Below are 23,889 nucleotides of genomic sequence, written 5' to 3'. Positions count from 1 at the left end.
CCTGCGGCTGGGCAGGGAGGCGGCAGCCCGGCCGTGCGCGGTGCAGGGGCGCCCACTGGCGGCCGCCGCGGCGGGAGGCGGGGGCCGGCGCGGCCCCCTTCCAGGCCGTTCTGCGGGCGTGACTCAGAGCGCGGCGGCGGGGGAGCCGGGGCTATAAATACGGTGCCCAGCGCCGCAGTCCCCGCTTGCGCAGCGCAGGACGCGGAGCCGCAGAGGTGAGCCCCGCAGGGCTGTGGGGGGGGGGGGGAGAGAGCTCGCGGGGGGCTGGGGGCTGGCTGGGGGATTGTTGGACCCCCACCCCCTTAGTCGCGCAAACTCCGCGGATCGCCGGCAGCTGCCCGTGCGCCCTGCCGGGGTGAGGGTCTGCGGCGAGCCGTGTGCGCGCCACAGGCTCCGCAGGGGCGGCCCTCGCCGCTGGGCAAAGCTGGCGCAGGGCACGAAGCTGGCGCTGGGCGCAAGGGCTGGAGCTGGAGGCTCCGGGGAAGGGGCGCTCTCCGCTTCCCCAGCGTCCGGGTCTGTGCGCGCCCTGGGGCGGGGAGAGAGACGGGGGTGGGGGCTCCTGATCCGTCCTGGGTGGGAGGGGGATGGATCCATGCAGCGATCTCTAGGGAAAGAGGGAGCCGGGTTAGGTTGGCTAGTGGCCCTAGCTCACCCTGCCCGTCTGGGGAAAGGACCTGCACACCCCATTTGCACCTCAGAGAAGGGATGGGCTTGCAAGGGCTTTCTCTGACAGATTGGTGGGTGTAACTAAGGGCTGTGCACTGCTTGGCCCAATGGGGTGGGGGCATTTAACTGTCTGTCCCCCCGCCAGCTCTCAGCAGCATCCCCTGTGTTTCCACCTTCCCTGCAGGTATGTAACCCAGGAGAATTCTTTAATGGTTCTGAATCCTCATGCTTCAAGGCTCCCCTCCTGGTGTCAGGAGGGAATTCCTACATCTTGGCCAGTTCTGGGGCCTCGAGTGGGAATGGGCTGCTCTTGGACATGTCATACTGGGCTACAGGCCCCAGTGATTTGCCATGTCATGACCATTTCTAGCTTTTCACTGGCATGTCTTGCTTACGGTGACATGAAAGTGGGGTGCTAATAATCAATGTATGAGAGAGAAGGCCTGAGTGTGAAAGAGTGATGCAGTTAGTGGATCTTGGCATTCGGTTGGTCCTCGTGATCAGACCATTGGCCTGGCAAACCTGGGAACTTGGCCTCTAGGAGTTCCCAGTGCCAGACGCTTCAAAGGAAGGAGAAATTTGCCTGGTGCAATGCAGTGAGTGACAGTGTTGCTGCCAGGGACTATTTTATTGCAGGTCTTGTGATAGTTGCTGTTTTCTTTCAAAACCCCAGGCAGTCACATCCTGGCTTACTTTTTAACAAGAAACCTTCCAGCCCTGCTGGGGCAGAGAAGCTTGAAAATGGGACCTCTGTTCAAGGCCCGGAAGGCCAATAAAAAAAAAAAATCCAGCTTTTGTTTTTAATCTCCAGATTGTTTTAAAACAAAAAGAATCTCTTGGGGCTCTGACTCATGGTATTTAAACATTGGGAAAATAACCATAATGCACCTCATCAGTTGAGCAATGCGGGGTGGGGGGGGGTAACCACAATGCACCTGGCTAGTTGCCTAGTGTGGGGGTGGGGAATGCATGGATGTTTGGGGGGGAATCCGTCAAACCCAGGAGTAGTTTCATAGCAGCGCCTGGTGCAGGGAGCCTGCGCTGGTGGGGAGTGGGAGTTCAAGGTAAAGGCACAATGCTCTCCAACCACAACACTGTACAGCTACGCCACTGTCCTTGAAGCAATTGCTCTGTAGGGAGGGGGGCCCCACAGGCCATATTGTTCCCCCTCCTAAACCACATTGAAGAGATTTACGTGGGACCCATGGAATGCCGGGGTAGTGCCCAGGGCTGCAGTCAGGTTGTGCTCCGGGCTTCCATCACAAGCGAGATGAGTCTCCAATCTTATCCTAACTCCGACTAGATGCTGGACAACTTTAGATGAAAACTACCCCCCGATTCAGCAGGGTTGTCGGTCTCTGTTTCACTCAGGACTGCCGCATCAGAGCTGTGTGTGCGAAGGCTGGGCCTGGAGGAGTAGGGAGGCTGTGGGGTCAAGATTGGGATGGGGGGCATCTATGGAGCTGTCTCAGGGAGTTGGGGAATAGCAGGGGGCTGTAGGTCAGGATTGGGGGACATCTGCAGCACAGGGGAGCGCAGGCTGGATTAATGGGGTAGCTTCGTTCCTTCACTTTCTACAGCTCTAAATAACCCCGGAGCCCATGGCACTGGACCAGTTCTGATCTCCCTGGCTTGCCTTGTGTTTCTTTCCTTGCCCTCCTGTCCAGTCCCCCCTCCCTGTGAGAGGTGCTACTTTCCAGCTTACCGCCCCCCCCCCCGGACTCCTACACTTCCCTCTACCCCCCTCTCTGTTGCCGTGCAGCTCCTGCTGCTCAGCCCCCTCTGGGCCAGCTCCAATCGATCCTGCTGGCTCTGGCCCTGAGGGATCTGGTGTTTCTGGCAAGGTCGTTCAGTGTCTTATCACTTTAGTGTCATTCGCTTGGGCTGGGTCCAGCCCCACCGCAGAGCTGGAGCTAAACCCAGTCTGGGTGCCGCCCTACTTCCCCGGTGCTGCTGGCAAATGGGGCCACCTGTGCAGAATCCTGCTTGATGCGGGACTCTGCATTGATTCCTGCTGTCTCCAGACGTGAAAATCCCCAGTGACAACCCTGTCCCCTATGCCAAAGGCTTAATTCAAAGCATCCCCCGCTGCCTAGGACTGAAAGGGAAGCCCAGGAAGCAATGAGCATGCAGTGAAGTGCGTGCTACCTGCTGATCTGCGAGGCAGTGCCGTTCAGTGGCTACAGCATGGAGCTAGGAGGCAGGAGGGTCTGTGTGGCCTGTGCCTTGCTGTACTTCAGTTTCCCCAGCTGTTGCATGGGGATCGTGCTACCAGCCCATCTTTGAGATCTGCTGATCAGAGGTCCTGATCGTTAACTTTATTTCTGCTGATCTCCACTCTCCTGGTGTCTGACGCACTTGCCCCCATTGTATCCGGCTGTAGGCGTTACGCTCGAAGGCAAACCTGTCCGGCATCTGGTTCCGACAAACAGGCGAGCTGGGCTCTCGCCGGTGGAGGAAAACCTTTCATGTTCTTTCCTGGCTGGAAAGTGCAGGAAGCTTTGCTCAGCCTCGGGGGCTCCGTGTTCTGTTAAGCACCCTTCAGCTGGATTTGGGGTGTGCGAAAGCGAGGGCTGAGCGCTGCTCTGTGCCTGCGTCCCGCACGGCTGTAGCGAATGGGAGACAGCAGAGATGGGCCTCTGCTGGTTAGTTTTTTCTCCTCCTTTAGTCTCTAGCTTCCGTCAGGATTCGATGGAGCTGCTCACTAACACTGCGGGTGAGAAATCTGAGGCAGCCTGGCCCCAGACTCCCCCAAGCCCATGCCAATTGCGTTGTGATTCACTAACCTGTCGGGAAAGAGCCCCCCGCAAGCAGGGCTGGAACTGGTTGTCCTCCAGCTGCTCACAACATGGGTTGGGGGCTCTTATGTAAGATCTTCTGATTGCTGCACAATAGAGACGTTCCCAGACATCAGGTTTTGGCATCTGCTCCCAGACTGAGTTCAGGGCTGCAGTAGCTCCCCTGGGCCAGAAATTCGTGGGCATTTGGGTCACAGCAGGGACACCAGGGCCTTGTGCTTGTATAAATAAGCAGATACCCCTGGGCGTGGGGGGTTGAGTCATTAGAATGAGTCATAGCTCATTTTTCTCCTGTGGTTTTTTTGTTTTGGTTCTCAGGGCAAAGCTTGGCTAAGCCATCGTAATTCTGAGCGACAGCCTGGCTTGCTCATGGTTGGAGCAGTCACTCTTCAGTCCTCCTTTATTTAATCCTCTTGCTTTGAAATCTGTGGGTTCATGCAAATCGGGGACTCCTGGGGTGAAGACCCTCCTCTGCCTGTGGCCAAAGAGCCATCTCCCCTGAGCCTAGAACAGCCCTGCTCCCCCCATGAGCATTCCTCCGTGTCCCCAGTCCAGACATCCACCCCAGCAAGTCTCTGATGTGGCTGGGATAGAGTTAGAGATGGAGCTGGATCCAAACGCCCCAGACCACTGAGCACTCAGAATCCAGATCATATTTTTTCCAGCTTGCTGATATCAAAAGCCCTCCCTAAAGGGTCATTAGCAGGATAGAACCTGGGACCTTCAGCACAGAAAACATTGACTGTGATCTAAATGAGTAACTCCATAAGCTGGTAGCAGTAGTAGGCTCTTATCCTCTGTGTGGACCAGCCCTTGACGTATTGGAGACGCTGAACCGGTGGGTTAAACAGTCACTTCAATACAAGCCTTATCCAGGGTCTGTGCTGGGCATAGCTGGTGCTAGCTACAGGCTGCTGTAATATGTAGCACTTAAGAAAGACCTGATGCTTTCATGGTGCTTCCCAAACACCTGTGTGAGGTAACCTCTCTGCCTTCCACTGTAGTGTGGGGATAAGTGACATGCCCATGGCCATGACGGGAGCCTAAGTCAGAGCAGAAGTTAGAGCTTAGTTCTTCCTGGCTCCCAGGCCTCTGGTCAGGCTGGTGGAGTTTGGCTCTCTTGTTAAATCCCAGACAGTTTTTAGCCCCATATCTTGAATGCGTTTCTCTCTCTTGGGCATCTGGGCTGGAGCAGCCTGTTGTATTCACTTAGATGCAGAGCAGGGGCTAAAGCTGTCAACGTCACTAGTCACCGTCCAGTGTTAAACAAGGCTGGGGGTTAGCACCATGGCAAACCTACCTTTTAAAATGGTTTGTAAAACCTATGAAAGATCTAGAAAAGCCGTTGGAGTATTTGAAATGTAAAGTATTGAGTCAGGCTTTTGTTTGAACAACATCCCTTGTTCCTTTTACCTGGAGACCATTTTTAGAAGGAAAAGCCCCCAGTTTGGCAGTCTCTTAGATGGCGTCAAAGATGATCACTCCCATGGCAGGTGGTGGTTGGGACACATCTGGAGGTGGCGATCTCATCTGGGTTGCTCTCTCTGGCCTGTTCTGGCCAGGACATCTCTCAGGGGGAGGCTGAAGAAGGTCCAGGGGAAGGTGGGGTGCCAGTTGGGATGGGGAAGCTTGCTGGAGTAGCCTGTCTGTTTTTATTTTTCTTGGTTTTTTTTATACTTTTCCCCATTCAGCTATTTTTTCTTCTAAGGATCCCAAAAGCGAGTGATGGGCAGAATAGCCCATCCCCCTTGTTATTTTGTCCATGAATTAGGCCTAAACTCTGACATACTTATTTCTGGCTCCAGGTCCTGTGTGTTGTCATGAGCATAATTGCAACACTGTCCTTGAATCAGATCAACTGGCCTTTTTGTTTAGATTCATTCAGTCGCTCTGTCTCCTTGTACCTTGTCCTGGCACCATTTGTCCTCCTAGGTTATTGTAACGTCCTATGAGTGTTCACAGACTTGTGACCGCTTGAGTTCCTGTTTGGGTAAATATGTAGGCCCTCGGCCTGGGGAGCCTGCCCGAGTTCTCCTCCCTGTCTTTCAGGCCTGCACAGGACCTTGGAGTTTGCTCGGGGGTGAGGAAGATGAGGCTGCTGCTGCTCTTGCTGCTGGGGCTCCTGCTGTCCTGGGAGGAAGGCCAGGCCCTGGTTCCGCCCAATGAATTGCAACGTAAGTGGCGTTGGTGGGGCTCTGCGTGCCGGGGCAGAAACTCCCCGGGTGGCTGGGGCTGGTGGGATCGGCACATGCGGAGTGATTCAGGACACACAGCACCACCGACTGCATGAAGCTCAGGTGCAGGGCCAGGCAGGCTGTTACAGGGATCAGTTTCTCTGATTTGTGCCCCGTGCTCCAGCTGACAGGTGCCTCGCCAGCCACTGACCACGGCTGTTACTTGGGCTTTGCTGCTAGGGCTTGCCTCTAGGACCCCCAAAAAGCGGCTCTATTTATCTATGGTGCCCATCGCTATTGTACTGATTGCCTGTAAGAGTCAGGGGAGTGGCGTGTGCATGGGGGGTTAAATTGGGGTGTGGGACCCCAGTGTTTATATGGAACGAGCAGGGGAGGGGGCTAGGCTGATGTGGGTTTAGATCTGAAACGTGGCAAACCTCCAGGAGTTTGGCTGAGTTTCTCTTCGGATTAGGCTGGAAAGAACCTAGAAACGGGGTGCAAGAGCCCCCAGGAACCAAAACAAAAGATCAGGGATGGACCTGATCAATTTACTGAGGGCCGTGGTGGATTCACCATCAGTGATGTATTTTACTTTATTTTTTTTATTTTTAAATCAAAACTGGGTGTTTTTCTTAAAGCTCTGCTCTAGGAATTGAGGGGTAGTCTCTGGCCTGTGCTGTACAGGAGATCACAATGGTCCCTTCTGGCCTGGGAATCTAGGAATCTGTGGTCCAAACCCATGAGGCCAGGACCCCAAGCCCTGGGGAAATCTGGATCTGGGCGGTGTGGATCAGGACCATCTAAACAAACTTCTCCCCCAAGTCCCTGGCATCAGGAGTGTCTTGGGTCCAAGCCAGGTGCTTGTGTCATGAGATCATTTCTCCCACAGCTTCCTGCCAGGTAACACCGCACAAGTATCGACTCTTCAGGGTTTGCTAGGTCGGGTCCTGTGGACAACGATGCACCCGAGTAGCAGACCTGAGAGCAGGCTGTTGCGGCTCTGAGAGAGGAGTGGGCTCAGGGGGACTGGGTGGGATCAGTCTTTACTCTAGATCTTTGGCACCAAAATTCAGTTGTTCTTGGCTACCTCCCTCTGGCACGGTCCCAGCCCAAATCTAAGCAAGGTTAGAACGGAGCTGGGCAAATAAGAAGTTTGTGTGAAATTTCAGCTGAATTGGATTTGACCCTTTTGGGGGCAAATAGGCTTTGGAGATGCAAATATTTGGGTGGGAAAGATGTTATGTCAAATCTGGGCAGCCATCTTAGAAGAGGTGTCCTCAGCAGAAGGCCATCTTAGCGTAGCTCTCCTGAGGCAATTAACTTCTCCCCTTCCCCCCGCCCCTTTCAGAAATGTCTGTAGCGGGGAGCAAATACATAGACACCCAGATCGAGAATGCCATCAACGGGGTGAAGCAGATGAAAAGCCTCATGGACAAAACCAGCAAAGACCACCAGGAGATCCTGACCACGTTGGAGGAGACCAAGCAGAAGAAAGAGGTGAGCAAGTGGCAGGCAGGGGAACCAATGGGAGAATGTCCCTGCAAAGCTTGTCGCTGAATCTCACCACGATTCGGGCCACGGGGGTCCGATGCTTGCATGGAACATGGCTGCGTCACTTATCCTCTCTGCATTGGGAGCTTGGGGGACAATCTCTAATGAATCCACAGCCCCCCTGAAGTTTGCTGGGGGGTGGTGGGCTTCCCATGCTAGTCAGCAGCAGCTTCCTGGCAAGAGTGGGGCTAAACTATGATTCTCCTGCACTAAAGACCCAGGATCCTGCCTCTTGAGCTAAGGGAGAATCCCTGTTAGCTGCCCAGCCCCTCACAGTCGGGGCTTTAACCCATTCACTTCCAGCAAGCCATGCAACTAGCCAAGGAAACGGAGAAGAAGCTGACCGAGAAGCCGGATGTGTGCAATGAGACCATGCTGGCCCTGTGGGAGGAATGTAAGCCTTGCCTGAAGCAGACCTGCATGAGGTTCTATTCCAGGACGTGCAGGAGCGGCTCGGGCCTGGTTGGCCGGCAGGTGAGCGAGCTGTTCGGTCTAGGTCCTTCTCTGGCGCTTGGCATCATGCTATAGGAGAGCCTGGACCTCTTTCCACCAGGGTGTGGGACGCGGTGGAAGATCAGCAGGGCTTGTATGGGAGAGTAGTTGCATGTGAATTAGGTGATGTGGCTGAGGATGGAGCCTGTAGGGCTCCTTGGCATGAGGAGACCCGTGAGCCAGTGCTTTCTTGGTAGACAACATCAATAGCTCCAACTCTGAGATGGACAGAATGCACTGGGGGGGCTCTAGCCTTGATTATCTCCCGGCCGCTGGAGAGCCAACAGGAGTTAAATGATGGCCATTGTCCACCCCACCTTCCATATGGATGTGGGTCCGCAGCACCTGTTCCCTGTGGTCCATTGCAGTCACTGACTTGGCCCAGTTGAGGCTGGTAGGGAGCAGGTCTCCCTGTGATGCAGCGGTGTGGGCCCCAGCTCTGTGTAGGGTGGGTGGCGGGTGGGTCTGCAGAGGCCTGCCAGCTCACTGCATCCTGTCCCTGTCTTGCTCTGGTAGCTGGAGGAGTTCCTGAACCGCTCCTCCCCCATCTCCATTTGGGTGAACGGCGAGCGCATTGACTCCCTGCTAGAGGAGGACCAGCAGCAGGGCCGCTGGCTGGAGGATCTGGAGGAGCGCTACAGCATGGTGGAGGACAGTGTGGACGACCTGTTCCAGGAGAGCACGCGGGCCTACGGCCGCATGGCCCCATTCTTCCGCTCGCCCTTCGCGGAGAGCTCCCGCAGGGCCATGCATGCCCCCGCCCCCTTCCGCTTCTACTTCCCCTTCGCAAACGCCAGGGTGGTCCGTGACACACACCCCTTCTTCTCCCCACTCCGGCACCATGGCTTCCACCGCCTCTTTGAGCCACTCTTTGAGATGACCCAGCGCATGTTCGAGGGAGCCCAGAAGGCCATGGAGCAGGACGGCCAGTGGTTCGAAGGCAGCCAGGACCCCCTGCTGGGAGGGTCCACCACAGGTGGGGGATATTCAAGGGCCTAGGGGCAGATCCAGCAGAGCTGCAGGGGGGAGGAGGGTAATGACCAGGGCCAGAGCACCTGCCCCCAGGCGCACACTAGTCACCAGGGGTGAGTCCGGAAGGAATTGGGATTCCCTTATCTAGCACTAGCCTTGTGCCAAAGACACTGTTAAAACAGTGAGTGTGGTTAACCCTTGGAACAACTTATCTAGGGATGGGGGCAGGGGAGGTTCTCCATCACTGGCCATCTTAAAATCAAGATTGGATGTTCTAGTTCAGAGAGGAATTAACTCAGGGCAGTCCTATGGCCTGTGTATACAGGAGGCCAGAGTAGGTGATCAGTGGTTCCTTCTGGCCTTAATCTGTGGGGTCCCCACCCCGAGAAGGCCTCCACTCTGGGGACAAATGGTCTGGTTCGCATAGCTGGCCCCCCAGCTGGGCACCTGGGCAGAGCCCAAGGTAGGGCTAGTGGGGAAACTTCCAACCAAATGTTTGGGTTCAGCAAAAGGTGCGTTTGTGTGTGTGGGGGGGGTTGTTTTTAAGAAAATCAAAAAATGTTGAAATCCTGGAATTTCCCACAACATGTAATGTCTGGTTTCCACCCAGCTCCAGTCCTGCCCTGAGCGAGCCCCACACTGAGTCGTCCCACCCCCTCCCCCCATGACCCTGTTATACTTTCAGCAATGGTCAGAGCAGGCTGCAACAGCAGTCCAAGTCCCATCTGCTGCTCACAAAGGAGGGGGAGCGGTCTCCTGCCCCCACCCGTGCTCCGATCCCTGGGTTTATTTTGCGAGGCAGCAGCTCTCATGGAATGAGCAGGCTGCAGGAGAAGGGCACTGGTCAGCTCCCTGCTGAGCAGGGGGGTGGTCTTTCTGGTTCAAAGCGCCACTTGGGGAAACCACACGAGGCGCCCCCGGATCCCATGACCGAGGTTTGCGCCCGTGAGCTGAGCACAAGGCGGTGAGCGGGGGAGAACGCTGGCTTCCGCTCCAGCGTGGGGCGAGTCGCTTTGTCTCTGCCTCATGTTCCCTAGCCATTGAGTGGGTCTGACTCTTGACAAATCCGTGGGTACCTAGGGCTCAGAGATTGTCTCTATGCTGCACTCGGGCCACTGGGAAGTTTGCAGCAAAGCTAGACCCTGTAACCTCCCGCTCCAGATAACAGCACAGGCCCTGGCCATTTGAGCTAAAGGGGACGCTCTGTGGGCTCATAGCAGCACAAGGCCTATGACACACAGATGGGCAGCTCTGATTCTGTCCAATAGAGGGCAGTGCTGGTTGTCTCACCTCCCTTACACGGGTGGGCAAGACTTGATTAGCTAATGTATGAATAGGCTGAAGATGAAAGGTGCTAACAATACCACTGGAATTACTCCAGGAGACAGGAGGTGATGTATTGCCTCCTCTCGGCTTGGCTTGAAAGCAATCGCGGAGCATTTTCAAGCCCTCTTGTAGAATAAATAAATGTCAGAGCCCGGGAATTATGGCAAAAGCAATCTGAAGCTTATTTACACTCCTAAGTAGGTAATTCACAAGTTCATAAATCATTTGCCAGACTTAATAGGAATAACAGGACAGACTATATAAACCTTCAATTCTTGTGCGGGTGTCTTAGGGATAGCAGTTGATAGGATAGGAGTTGAAAAGACTCCAGGGCCTGGTTAATTGCTATATTTCCCTGGTTCTGAATGGCTGCAGTATTCTCTGTTTCCCATCCTGAGCTGCTATGCAGAGTTGCTGTGTTCTAAACAGCTGCCACACGCCACCCCAGAAGCAGCTGCATTTTAGTGGGGCAGGAAGGCCTTACTGTCTACATGACTAGTACTTTGTAAAGAGCATTGGAGTGCAAGGTGCTGTATGAATGCATGAGAGCTGGTGCATCTGGCAGCGTCAGGCAGTTTTGCCCGTGCTGAGAAGTAAAGCTAAAGCGCTGTGGTGTCTCCTCCCTCCCGCACCCCTTCAGAGACTCTCAACTCCAGCGACAACCGCATGGTGTGCCGGGAAATCCGCCGCAATTCTGCTGGCTGCCTGAAGATGAAGGACAAGTGTGAAAAATGCCGGGAAATTCTGTCTGTAGGTGAGCGAAGGAGACCCAGTATAACCAGGGGCTGGTAACTGCTTGTAGCTTCATAGATAAACACACCACAGGGGGCATAGAACCTGCTTCCTCTAGTTCCATCCCTGCCTGGTCAGCACCTTTCACCGGCACTGGGGTTTCTCACCCCTCTTGGGTGAGATAAAGGGGCTCTTCTCCAGATGTAATTTTTCCCCCCCTCTCTGCCCAGCAGGCAGCCGTGTTGCATCCCTCCCCCCTGTGTATTTTGTGTTTCTAGATTGGGCAGGTTGGGTGCAGAATATTGCAGATTTCAGTACCGGTCCAATATCTTAGACGCCAGTGTGTAACCAGCATTTAGGCCCCCACAGATCCAGGACCAGGTTCTCAGTGGTGTAAACTGGCACAGCTCCAGTGGAGTCATGCCAATCGACGACACCTCAGAGCTGGCCATAGACCTCGGTCACCAGCCCACATGTAACATGGAGGGGAATGGAAGGGGAGGCCTTCTGCACCAGACCCCCCAGGCCTCAATCAACTGAGCAGCCGGTGGTTCTGAGCGCCAAGTGGCGGCTGGCCGGCTCCAGGTTTGGTGGTGGGGTGCAAGTGGACTCGGGTGCTGTTAACCTCCCCACCCTGCGTTAGCCAGCAGGGGAGCCGGGCTGGAGGGCCTGGTGCTGTTAGGGGAGATGCGGTCATGTCCTGACACCAGCAGTGGCGCTGGTCGGTTGGCTTTGCTGGTGGAGCAACCAAGGGCCGACAAAGCCATGGAGCCAGAGTCCCGCACTGATCCCTTGGCAGGGGTCTCTACAGGGTTTAGACCCACTGTCAGGGCAGTAGGCAGGGAGCCAGGTGTCCTGCTGCCCTCCTGCTTTCAGGGATCCTGGCAAGTCTGTCTTTGACCCCTTCTTGTGTTTGTAATGCCCTCTTCTCCCCTCCCCCCCGGGCTGAAGACTGCTCCCAGACAGACCCGGCCCAGGGCCAGCTGCGGGAGCAGTTTGAGGACGCCCTGCGCCTGGCAGAGCGCTTCACCCGCAAGTATGACGAGCTGCTGAGGACCTTCCAGGAGGAGATGCTCAACACCTCCAGCCTCCTGGACCAGCTCAACAAGCAGTTCGGCTGGGTGTCCCGCCTGGCCAACCTCACCCAGAACGGCGACGGCATGCTGCAGGTCACCACGGTGGGTCCCCGCTGCCCTTCCTGCACTGCTTGGGGGGGGGGGGGGGGGCTGGGAAGGGGTGGGGGGGTGCCATGGGCTGCTAAGATCAGTGGACAGCATGGGAACCATAGATTTCCCTCCCCCGTCCTGTCCCCCCGCTGGCCCATGGGGCACTCCCTGTGGTCTCCGGAGAGCTGGTGGGCATGTGACCCTCCCTCTTCATCACAAAGAGCCTGGACTGGAGGCAGCTGACTGCAAGGAGGGACCAGCTGAGGGGCAGAGCAGGGGACTAGGGGACATGGAGGAGCAGGGTGGCCCATTGGAGCCTGGCATTGGGTGCTACCTGGTTGGCACCAGCTGGTGCCGCCCAAATGAATGAGGCATCAAAGCCAGTTGGGAAACCAACCTCTCCGAGGGGCTCTACGCTGCCAGGACTAGCCCGTTCCCCACGGCCCCCTCCCCAGCTATATTCCCCCCCCACCCCGTGGATCCTGCATCATGCTGCCCATGTGCCCAGCTGGGTGTGGCACTCCTGAGTTTGGCTCAGCTGCAAGCACTGGCTCCCCTGGCCCCTCCCCTGAATAGCAGAGAGCTGGGAAGAGGCAAAGTGGGTCAGGAGTGGGATGCATATAATCAGGCAACTGTCTCCAGGGCAAAGTGCTTCTCTCCCCAGACAGCCTGACACAAGCCTTTGAGCTGTACAGCGCCAGCTGCAGGCAGGGGCACTTGGGGCTGCAGCCACTGGCATCTGCCCATGCTTCAGGGGCCCCAGGCTGGACTAGAAGCAGGGAGGCTGCGGGTCAGCAGTGAGGGGTCCTGGTGGATCTGAGGGCTGGACTGGCAGGGATGCGATTGAAGGGCACCAGCGGAGCTCTCCACTTTCCCCCGTCCCCTGGTGCTGGATGCCTAAAGCCCTGCGTCTGTGCTAACGGGCTCCTTCCTGCTTCCTCTCCTAGGTGCTTTCCAAGACCCCCAACCGCAAGGATTCCCCCAGGCCTTCTGACACCCAGGTGACCGTGCAGCTCTTTGACTCGGATCCGCTGTCCCTGACGGTGCCGGGCGAGATCCCCTGGGACGACCCCAAGTTCATGGAGGTGGTAGCGGACGAGGCTCTGAAGCACTACAAACAGAATACCATGTGAGTTCGCAGCCCCGGCACGTAGGCTCCCAGCCTGGAGCAGCTGCTGAGCTCAGCCGAGAGCAGAAAAGCCTTGCTCAGGCCAGAGTGCTCTGGGGTGTTAGCTCGTCAGGGCTCATAAGCTAAGTAGGGTCAGGCCAGGTCAGACTTCCCCTCCCCTTAAAATCCTTCCCCCAGTCTCAACAGCGATAAGCAGCTGCTTCTCCCATTCCCATCCTATGTTGTATAGTACTGCTGTGTTCCACTCCAGAAATGGCTGCATTTCAGTGGTGGGTGGGCAGAGGTTTGAAACCATGAGCTTCATAAATGACCTTGGGATGGAAAGGGCCAGAGAAATGACCAGTCACCATCAAAAGGAACCCTGCTCCAACCTCTCCAAATCCCCATCACTCATTTGTACTGGGCTGCGTTATATGATTTGTATTCTAGCAACACACTGTTAGGTGCTGCACAAACCCACGAAGACCATCCCTGCCCTAAAGAGCTCATGCTCTAAACAGACAAGACAAAAGATTGGGGGGGGGGGGGGAGGCAGGAAATAGTCTCTGCTTTGCAGCTGGGTATACTGAGGCAGACTCCATGACTTGCCCATAGAATCAAGGGACCTTGAGAGGTCTGGTCCACTCCCTGCACTCATGGCAGGACTAAGCTTTATCAGACCATCCCTGACAGGTGTCTGTCCACCCTGCTCTTAAAACCCCCCAATGACAGATTCTAGAATTTATTCCTGGGCAACTTATTCCAGTGCTTAGCTACAAAACCTGCAGCAGAACTGGGAGCTGAGCCCCAGACTAGGCCTTTAGCACCAGGCCAACTCTTCTCTGAGGAGGATCTCCTCAGGGCAGTGATCTGATTTCCTTAACCCTCTCCTGGCCCCGTGCCACCCTACACCCCACTCCGCCACCCCATAACCTATGCTGTGCTAAACTCAATGCACCATCTCTTCTTTCCAACAGCGAGTGACACCATCGTCTGCCCTGATCTTCAGTCTCGTCTTCGGAAGAGATAAGCCATAGCCTTAAGCGATGCCCTTCTCCATGCTGCATAGACCCCCTAGAGCTGCGGAGGAGCCCTCGGCCTGGCACGCAGCCCTGATTCGCGCTCTGCACTAGTAGGTTAAACACTGTACTGCCTGTACTTTGCTGCTGGGTTGTAGGGACCCAAAACAAGAAATAAAATTTAGATCTGACACGGAGAACCTGCCTGGCTTGCTGTAGTTTATTGGCTTGGCCTCTGCGACCAAAAAGGCACAAGAAGCAGGTGGGTGAGGGAAATGCGGTGGTTCTTTAGTGGCTGAAGGAGGGCACAGGTGAGGTGGGCTTTAGAGGGCATTCCAACCCACTGGTCCAGATCAGTGTAGTCATTATTCCACCATATGGCCCACGCTCTCAGCCCAGATCTACCGCACCTTCCACCTGCAGCACTCCCCGGAGGTGGGTCGCAGGCAGGAACCCAGCACGGGGCTTGTGCATGGGAAAAGCACAAGCCGGCAGCTAACGGCACTGCTCCACCAACTGCAGGCAGCAGCCTCAGACGTGGGCCCTAGCCTCTACGGCCAAGCTAGGAGCCCCACTGCGGCACAAAGGAGAAGCCCTCAGGTAGCCTAGTCATGGGTGCTGTAGCAGCCCTGCTGCCAGGGCGGGAGGGGATGTGCAGAGTGCTGGTTAGGACAGCTCTCTAAAATGCCCCACCCTTAACCACATGAACAGCCCCTGGGGCTGGCTCCAGCCAGGGGCTGTCAACTCACAAGTGGAAAATCAAAGAACTGTCCACATCCACCCCAAGCTGCAGCCAATCTGGCCCTACAACACCCTTCCCCCAGCCCGTTGGGGCCCAGGCAGCTAGCTCAGGTTGGAGTTTGAAATACCACGAAGGGCCCATGGGCAAGAACAGGCCAAGACAGCACCTTGGCCAGAGCACAACACTCATTAGGTGGGCCGCAGAGCCTCCCTTAGTCTCCTCCTGCAGCCAGTGGACACTCTGGCCCTGACTGCGCTGGGAGGGACGTGTGCCCAGCGCCGGCGAGACAGCTGGTCCCAGGGTCCAGCCCAGAGCGCTTCCACACTCACCAGGCCCCAGCCCAGAACCCAAGAGAGCCAGAGCTTGTCTCATCTCACTGCTCGCATGAGATCCCTGCAGGGACTGATCCATGTTCACAGGGGGGCTGGGGGCAGCTTGAGAGGGTGAGCAAACTGGGGGGCATGCCCAGACAATGCCCATAGCCCAGGGAGGGGGCTAGCTGTGTAATGTGGTAGGATCTAATACATCTGCACAGCTGATGCCAAGCACTGCCCTAAGTGTGATGCGGGAGGGGATGGACTGACCCAAGGGTAGTTGGGGGGGGGGGGTCAAAGGTTTGTAGGAACAGTGCCAGCCCAGAGAAGGGCATTCCCACAGGTAACAGTCCACTATGCTCCAGTGCTGGCCTGGCCCAGGCAGGGGTGGGGGTCCCCCATGCCATCCCCGCTAGGACTTGTCAGGGCAGCGCAGGGCTTAGCCCAGCCCCACTGGCACTCCACATCCCAGCTCGCAGATCCAGGTGCCCCCTAGTGACCGCCCACGGCCAGCTGCTGGAGGGCAGCAGCCACAGAGGCGACGGCGGCGGTGTTGGCCTGGCAGTGGTAGAAGCCGGAATGGGTGGAGAAGCAGCCGTCCACGGTGTGCAGGAGGCCCGGGTGCTGGGCCTCCCGTTTGCTGCAGGCGTAGAGCTCGGCCCGCTCCTTGGGCTGGTGATGCAGCACCACCAGGATCGTCTTCCTCGCCGCTGGGCCGGAGAGGAGAGAACAGGAGTCGGGCAGATTAAGGTTTCCTGGGGCCTTAGGACACAGCAAGTAGGAGGGAGGAGTCCTTCCCCACCCCTTCCGCCTGTGACCCCACCCTCATTCCACCCCTTCTGCCTGCAGCCCGTTCCCCAGGCCTGCCCCCATTCCATGCAGGGTCCCCCGCAGCCACAAGACCAGAGAATCTCCATCCCTGCACCACAGCCCCAGGCCACAGTGGGGGTCTGGGTGATGAGGCTTCCCCTGACTCTGCCCAGTGCTTCGGAGCACTGGGGCTTCTGGTGGGGGGCCTCCTCCACCCAGCAGCTGTGGCCACTGGAGGGGGCTTTTCCCCCAAGCCCATCTGGCAGCTGCTGCTGCAGAGTCGGGTCAGGGTGTGGGGACTTCCCCGGCCCTGGCAGCCGGGGCTCCAGGCGTCTGCCAGGAGCGGTGCATATTTTCCAGAGGCCCCCAGCCACGGGCCCAGTGGCTAATCTGCCACTGTAAGTTAGGGGGCAGAGCACAAAGGGGAGGGTAGGGTCAAGGAGTGATGGCTGGGGTGGGGATTGAGGTGCACCAGCCAGGCCAGTCCCTGGCCATTCAATGCCTGCACCAGGGTCCACCCGTTTAACGGGCTCTGCTCTTAGTCACCTAGTTTAAGGGAAGTGGGGGGCAACTGCTGGAGAACGGCTCAGCCCATGCAGGGGAAAGGCTACTCACCGGAGATCCCCTCCAGGGCATTGCTGATGTCTGTGCCCAAGCGGGACGAGATGGGGCAGAAGAGCAGCAGCGGGCAGCTGGAGTGCAGCTCGTACTCCCCTGCCTGCAGGGAGATGCCCTGGGCCGCAAGGAGCTGAGCCACCTGGTCCAAGAACTGCCTCTCGCAGCCAGCCGTCTTACCGCTCGTGCGGACCTGCAGGGGCAAGGCTGGCAGGGACCAGGGTGGGTTAGAGACAAGTCTCCCCTCGGTCCTTGGCTCAGCCAGCTCCAATGAGAGCTAGCAGGATGGAGCGGCGGGGCCGTGTGCCCAGCTGTACGTTAGGCCCAGCTCTGTTCCTGTGCAGGGCAGTCTGCCCCCAGTGGCTGCAAACCCAAAGGAGTATAAGCCCTAACCCTACTATGGGTAAGGGCAAATCCCTGATGCCACAGAAGACTGGTACTCAAGGGGGCTGGAGGGGCCTGTCTGTTTTAACCCTGCCAAATTGATCCAGCTGTTCTCAAGTATCAATTTGGTTCAGGGGGGAAAGCTGGGGCTATGGTATGAGTTTGCTGGCACTCGTTCCCCCACTTATCCAGCAGCACAAGATATGCCCTTCCCCCCACGCACCAATCAGCACCAGCCCCCCATACACACCCAGCAGCGCTAGCTCCCCCCACCCACCTCCCCATAAGCACCCAGCAGCGCCAACCCACCCCCACACCCAGCAGTGCCAATCCTCCTCTGCAGTGGCTGGAAAGTCCTCCTGCAGCCTCAATCCCATAGGATTGTGGGTAAAGACGGTCATGGGAGGAAGATGGGCTGCAGGAGGGACTTTCAGCTGTTTCAGGGGCCATAGTTCAATCAGGGTGGAGCACTGCTGCCCGAATCAATCGAGGCGACCCCAGCCCCACTGCTCCCTCGGCTTGCCTGGCTTTAGGTCTCTGGTCCCTGCTCCTCACAGGGGAAAGGAACCCCCATTCCAGCCCTACCCAGGCTCCCCAATGTTAACCCGGTCAGGCGAAGTGCCTGCCCATGGCATGCCAGTGCCTACCTGTGCTCCGGGTGGCCAGGGAAGGCGGTGTCTGGGAGGTCCAGGGGGACGATGCCCAGTGAGCTGGAGGCTGGCTGGCTAGTTTCAGGGGTGGTGGGGCTGCCAACCTGCCCTTCAACTCCTCCACCTCCTGCCGTAGTCTCTGGTTCTCAACGAGCACGCGGCTGGCAATTCTGACGGGTGCATCTAGTGCCTGCAGGAATTCCAGTGTCTCGGGGTCCGAGGAGCCTTTCAGAGCCTGCGGGGAGTGGAAGGGGCTCAGTGCTATTCAACATCCCAGCACAGAGGACAGGCACCAGCCAGGGAGACACTGCAAGATCCCAGTCTCACCAGGGACCAGGACTCCTGGGTTCTCTCCCTGACTCGCTGCGTGACCTTGGGCAAGTCACTCAGGCAGGCCCAGATCCTCCAAGGCATTTAGGCGCCTAACTCCCAGTGCTGCGGTGTCTCTGTGCCTCAGTTTCCCCAGCTGTACAATGTGGATAATAGCACGTCCCAATCGCTGGGTGTTGTGAGGATAAATACATCAAACCCTGTGAGGAGCTCAGGCAGATGGAGCCTGGGAGGCAGCAAGTACTGCCTAAACCCAGAGAGGGCCATGGGTCAACCAACGTGACAAAGGAGCGTCTGAGGGCTGCCCTACAGACGAGTTTTGTACCAGAGGAACTACGGGGGACAGAAAGCTGATTCTTTACTGAGTCATGCTGATCAAAGCCCCAGTGTGGACACAGTTAACTGGGATAGAGGTGCCAGATATCAGGAGAGCTTAGTCCCTGGGATTTTTAAGTCAAGGTCAGTCAAACACTCGTCAGGGCTGGTCCAGACAACACTTCGTCTAGTCGAGGCCCCTGCACTGAGGCAGGACAATCTGTCGAGGGCCTTTCCAGGCCTACATTTCTAGGAGCCTACGTGTTTCGCAAAGCAATGCCCCGGTCCACACAGGAATTCATCCGAGGAAGTCCGGCAGCCTTGGTAGGACAGACTAGATGACCACAGTGGCCCCTTCTGGCTTTGGAACCTACAAAGCCCCTTCTTGAACAGAGCTAGCTATGCCCGTATCGGCACCTTTATTCACTCCTGGCATAACTGTGTCCACACCAGGGGGCGCTGTACCACTCGAACCAGACCGGAGTAGTTCATGCGGTACGACTCCTATATGCTGCAGACACGGCATGAGACACAGAAACGCTTCCTGAGCCGAGCGTCCCAAGTGCAGGGAAGCAGGGGAAAGAGATCCCACAAATCGTCGGGAATCGTCAGACAGCCATGAGGAAAGAAATGGGATCTCACACTACCCAGCAACCTGGTCCTTTGAGCTCTTTGGGGTAGGGACCGCCGTTTTGTACAGCACCTAGCACCATCCTGGACCAGGACTGGGGTGCCAGGCTCTACCATATTAGAAATAAACGATAGATGTATTTACTAGTTATTACTCGTCCTTGTCACTGGATCAGTGACAAATGGATGAAGGATCGAGCCCCAGAGACAGCGTGTAGCTTTACCCTGGGTCTCTCTTACTCTGAGAGGTACACAGTAGTTTTGTCTCTAATATGAGCCGTCGTGTGTAGATTTGATCATGTTGACAAAGTCTCAGTGAATCTGAATGGTCAGAAAGTCCCTCACCTCCAGCTGAGCCTGCAGCCTCTCCGCTGTCTTCCGGAGCTCTTGTGCTGTTCCAGCTGCTCCCCGGGCTCTGTTAGCACCGAGCTTAAAGACAAAGAGACAATCGAACAATAGCAATAATGCCCAGTGTTTGGCCTGGTTTCAATCTTTGTCCTTTGCCATCACTTGAGTTTCAGGGGACATCAGAGGATCGCTTCAAATCAAGGGCTCAATCAATCCACAGGTTCTGGAACTAGGGGTGCTGGGGGGCTGCTGCAACCCCTGGCTTGAAGCGGCTTCTATCATATCCAGGGTTTACAGTTTGGTTCAATGGCTCTCAGCACCCCCACGATACAAACTGTTCCAGCACCAGTGAATCAAACTGTGGAACAGTCTCCCACTGGGCATATATCTGAACTACCCACAGCCCTGGAACATGGCTGCAGTGACGGGGGGTGGGGAGTGGGGGGGGGGCGCTGTGTGCAAGAGGGACCTAAAGTGCCTTTTCTGTCTCTAACTTTTGTGAGTATCAACTGGTTAAGGAACAGGGCTGGGAGTCACACCTCCTGGGTCCTATTCCTGGTTCTACCACTGGTGGACAGCCCTTCTTTCTGCCTCAGTTTCCCCATCTATAACAGGGGACTATGGTACTTCCCTTGCCTCCTGGCAATCCTCAGTGAATTCACATGCCTAAACACGCAGCTAAGCCAAAAATTGGGGGAGTGGTAAATAACAAAGAGGACAGGCGCAAGCAAACAATATGCAGTTTAATAGGGCTCAGTGTAAAGGTATACATTTGTAAACAAAGAATGCAGGCCACAGTTATAGGCTGGGTAATTCTATCCTAGGAAGCAGCGACTCCGACAAAGATTTGGGGCTCGTGGTGGATACTTGGCTCAACATGAACTCCCAGTGTGATGCTGTGACCAAACTAACACGGCTGTTACTCTGAAAAGAGGTAATGTGATCCTGGGATGTATAAATGGGGAATCTCTAGCAGGAGCAGAGAGGTTATTCGACCTCTGTATTTGGCCCTGGTGCAACCGCTGCTGGAATTCTGTGTCCAGTGCTGGTGCCCACAATTCAAGAAGGATGTGGATAAACTGGAGAGGGGTCAGAGAAGAGCCATGAGAACGATTAAAGGATTAGAAACCTGCCTTCTAGTGACAGACACAAAGAGCCGAATCCATTTAGCTTAGCAAAGAAAACATAAGAACAGCCACGCTGGGTCAGACCAAGGGTCCATCGAGCCCAGTATCTGGTCTTCCAACAGTGGCCAATGCCAGGTGCTTCAGAGGTAATGAACAGAACAGGGAATCATCAAGTGATCCATCCCCTGTCGCCCATTCCTAACTTCTGGCAAACAGAGGCTAGGGACACCATCCCTGCCCATCCTGCCTAATAGCCATTGATGGACCTACCCCCCATGCATTTATCTAGTTCTTTTTTGATCCCTGTTATAGTCTTGGCCTTCACAACATCCTCCGGCAAGGAGTTCCACAGGCTGACTGTGCGTTGTGTGAAGAAATACTGCCTTTTGTTTGTTTTCAACCTGCTGCCTGTTAATTTCATTGGGTGGCCCCGAGTTCTTGTGTAATAAGGAGTAAATAACACTTCCTTATTTACTTTCTTCACACCAGTCATGATTTTACAGACCTCTATCATATCTCCCCTTAGTTGTCTCTTTTCCAAGCTGAAAAGTCCCAGTTTTATTAATCTCTCCTCATCTGGAATCTGTTCCATACCCTTAATCCTTTTTGCTGCCCTTTTCTGTACCCTTTCCAATTCCAATGTATCTTTTGTGAGATGGGGTGACTTGATCTCAGTCTATAAGTATTTACATTGGGAACAAATGTTTACTAATGGGCTCTTCAATCTAGCAGAGAAAGGTCTAACATGATCCAATGCCTGGAGATTGAAACTAGACAAATTCGCACTGGAAATAAGACATCAGTTTTTAATGGTAAGAGTAATTAGCAACCATTTCCCAAGGGTTGTGGCCGACTCTCCATCACTGCCAATGTTTAAATCAAGATTGGATGTTTTCCTAAAAGCTCTGCTCTGGGAATTAATTATTCTGGGGGCAGTTCTGTGGCCTGTGCCATAGAGGGGGTCAGAGTAGATGATCACAGCGGTCCCTTCTGGGCTTTGAGATTCCTGGATGTCAAGGGAATTAGGCTCAAATCCTCAAAGGTATTTAGGCTCCTCCCTTCCATCAAAAATCAACAGAAGGGAGGAACTTAAATAATCTTCCAGGATCTGGGCCTTAGTATCGAAACTTGGCTATTTTTTTAAAGTCCCAGTTAACTAGGGAGAAAGCCAGGGAGGGGGGAGCCCATTCTAGAGTTATTCCTGTCCCCCAGCTCATACCCGGCACCTCTCAAATAACAGCCCCCCCCCCAGTTGCTATTGCTCGGGCTGTCGCCCCAGGGCTGCACCCAAAGCATCTTCCAGCGCCGCTGGGCTAGGTTGGCCCCCTAACTGTGCCTTCCCAGCCCGCCCTGCAATGCACCCAGCTCTGGGGTGGAGCGCCGCCGCAGCCCCACAACCAGGGCCTGAGGCAGGGCCGCGCTGGGTGTCCTCACCTGGGGCACCGGGGTGTCCGGCTCCCCGTCCGGCCGGTCCCTGCGGCTGGACGCCTCGGGGCCCTTCGCAAGTAAGGAGAGGAGCCAGGCCATCACGACGGGTCCCCTCCACTCGGCGGGGCTGGGGTCAGCGCCTCCCCCCGGCGCCGCAGAGCCGAGCTCCGGCCCGCGGGCGGTGCAAGCGGCCGGGCAGCTCCCGGGCTCGGCTCCTGCGCGCTGGCCAGGCTCGGGGCTCGCCCCGCCGCCGGGAGACTCCCCTGCGCCCGCCTGCCCCTCCGTGCGGCTGCGGCGCGCCCCTTGGCCGCTCTCGGCCATTTCCTGGCGGCCGAAAGCGAAAGCAGCCCGGCCCGGGAGCCGGCGCGCCCAGCCCCGCTCCGCGCAGCCCGCCGGCTCCTCCCCCGGCCGGGGATTTCCGGCCGCCCTGCGCCCTGCAAACTCCCCTGTGCAAAGCCTCAGCTGGACACAAGCAGGCGCCCGCTCCTGCCAGGCCGGAGGACTCTGGTTGACTCTGAGCTTCCGCCCTGTGACATTAACCCTTGTAGCCTTCAGCAGGCGATGATGCTTTAGCTTCTTGTTATGTCACCATCGAGCTCTTCACACCCCCTCCCCCGCAAAGTTAACCTGTGGAACTCATTGCCAGGGGACGTTGCGAAGGCCAAAAGTATAACGGGCTTCAGAAAAGAACTAGAGAAGTTCCTGGAGGACAGGTCCAGCAATGGCTGTTAGCCAAGACGGTCAGGGACGCAACCCCATGCTCTGGGTGTCCCTAGCCTCTGATTGCGAGAAGCTGGGCCTGGAAGACAGAGGATGGATCGTTTGAAATTGCCCTGTTCTGTTCATTCCCTCTGAAACATCTTCGGGCACCGGCCACTGGCGGAAGACAGGGCTAGATGGATATTGGACTGACCCTGTATGGCCATTATGTTCAGAACTGGGGAAGGTACCCAGATCTTAACACCCTAACCCTCAATTGTCCACTTAATTTTGTTTTCTCCTACAGCAGGGGTTCTCATCCTTTTTGTGTCTGAGACCCTCCCAGCATGCTATAAAAACTCCAGGACCCAGTGAGGGCTCCTGGCTTCAGCTACGGAGCGGGCGGGGGGCTCGGGGCTTTAGCCCTGCACGACTGAGACTCAGGGCTTCAGCTGCTGGCAATAGGGGGGCACCTCCAGGCTTCCTCCTCGCAGGGCACCAGGGCTCTGGGCTCCCCGGCTTTAGCCCCTTGAGGCACGGAGGCTCAGGGCTTCTGCCCCTCGAGGGCACAGGAGCTTGTGAATCTGGGTTTCAGCCCCACGGCTCCAGGCTTGAGATCCATGGGGGGCACCAGGGCTCAGAGCTTCTGCCCCATGGGGGACTCCAGAGCTCTTGCCCCATGGGGGACTCCAGAGCTCGTGGCTTCAGCTCAGCAGCTCCACACTTCAGCCCTGCGGAGGGCAGCAACTCTGGATTTCATGCCACGGCTCCTGGCTTCAGCCCCTTGGGGGTTTCTGGGGCTCAGGCTTCAGCTGCGGGTCCCCATGGAACCTTATACAACCCCCCCACCCTCAGGGGCTCCTGGTTGAGAACCGCTGTCCTACAGCAGGTGTGAACCAATAATCTGACCCAATTTGTATTTAGTGCCGACACGCCGGTTACCTTCCCCAGACCGGTACAAGAGCTCTGTGAAGCTCAAAAGCTTCTACTTCCCAACAGATGGTCCAACAAAAGACTTTCGCTCACCTACCTTCTCTCTTTCCTATCCTGGGACCAACACAGCTGCATCGACGCCACAAACAGTCTTAGGCTTGGCAGAATTTAATTTTTTTTTTATATAGTGTCCGGGGCTAATCTCTGTGTTTTATTCTGAAGCATTTTTTGATGTTTATCAATTTAAATGTTCACAATTGTGGGAAATCACGGTGGGGAGAGGCCCGCACTTATTTAATGGCGGTCGACATTCATAATTCAAGAAGTGAAAGCTTGATAAACGGTTCAAAGACAAATTGTCAATGTCACATGTCAAAATACACATCGAAATGATCCTTGAATCAACAAAGCAAATCTGGTTTGATGGTTCATTGATGCAGCCATTTGTAACCAGCCTAACTCCAAGCTCTAAAGCACTGGATTTTCACCCTAAGTGCAAGTTTTCAAGCAGCATTTTTCTTACTTTGACGGTGTGTAAATTTTGATTGTTATTGATGAAA

At 56.0% G+C, this 23,889-nt stretch overlaps 2 protein-coding genes across 2 annotated transcripts; one reads left to right on the top strand and one right to left on the bottom strand.

Moving 5' to 3' along the window:
- The first annotated feature begins 73 nt into the window (after positions 1-73).
- On the top strand, positions 74-14,204 carry CLU (clusterin). The gene is made up of 9 exons (XM_074947339.1): positions 74-215; positions 5,514-5,638; positions 6,987-7,135; positions 7,493-7,663; positions 8,198-8,657; positions 10,620-10,733; positions 11,663-11,889; positions 12,825-13,006; positions 13,963-14,204. The coding sequence occupies exons 2-9, from the start codon at positions 5,554-5,556 to the stop codon at positions 13,967-13,969; spliced, it is 1,395 nt and encodes a 464-aa protein (XP_074803440.1). The 5' UTR covers positions 74-215; positions 5,514-5,553; the 3' UTR covers positions 13,970-14,204.
- On the bottom strand, positions 13,930-21,905 carry LOC141984354 (uncharacterized). Its single transcript, XM_074947340.1, has 5 exons — positions 21,704-21,905; positions 19,140-19,223; positions 17,517-17,754; positions 16,486-16,692; positions 13,930-15,770 (listed from the first exon to the last, which is right to left on the bottom strand). The coding sequence occupies exons 1-5, from the start codon at positions 21,794-21,796 to the stop codon at positions 15,553-15,555; spliced, it is 840 nt and encodes a 279-aa protein (XP_074803441.1). The 5' UTR covers positions 21,797-21,905; the 3' UTR covers positions 13,930-15,552.
- Between the last annotated feature and the right edge of the window lie 1,984 nt (positions 21,906-23,889).

Source organism: Natator depressus, chromosome 3 (genome assembly GCF_965152275.1).
Source record: "Natator depressus isolate rNatDep1 chromosome 3, rNatDep2.hap1, whole genome shotgun sequence".
Lineage (NCBI taxonomy): Eukaryota > Metazoa > Chordata > Testudines > Cheloniidae > Natator > Natator depressus.
The sequence above is the reverse complement of the archived record's forward strand: the minus strand, read 5'-3'. Positions and strand labels throughout refer to the sequence as shown.

Coding starts and splice junctions, on each gene's coding strand:
- CLU (XM_074947339.1), top strand. CDS start 5,554: ATGAGGCTGCTGCTGCTCTTGCTGCTGGGGCTCCTGCTGTCCTGGGAG. Junction 5,639..6,986: donor TCCGCCCAATGAATTGCAAC/GTAAGTGGCGTT, acceptor CGCCCCTTTCAG/AAATGTCTGTAGCGGGGAGC. Junction 10,734..11,662: donor CCGGGAAATTCTGTCTGTAG/GTGAGCGAAGGA, acceptor CCCGGGCTGAAG/ACTGCTCCCAGACAGACCCG.
- LOC141984354 (XM_074947340.1), bottom strand. CDS start 21,796: ATGGCCTGGCTCCTCTCCTTACTTGCGAAGGGCCCCGAGGCGTCCAGC. Junction 19,224..21,703: donor CGGACACCCCGGTGCCCCAG/GTGAGGACACCC, acceptor TTTGTCTTTAAG/CTCGGTGCTAACAGAGCCCG. Junction 16,693..17,516: donor CCTGGCCACCCGGAGCACAG/GTAGGCACTGGC, acceptor GGTCCCTGCCAG/CCTTGCCCCTGCAGGTCCGC.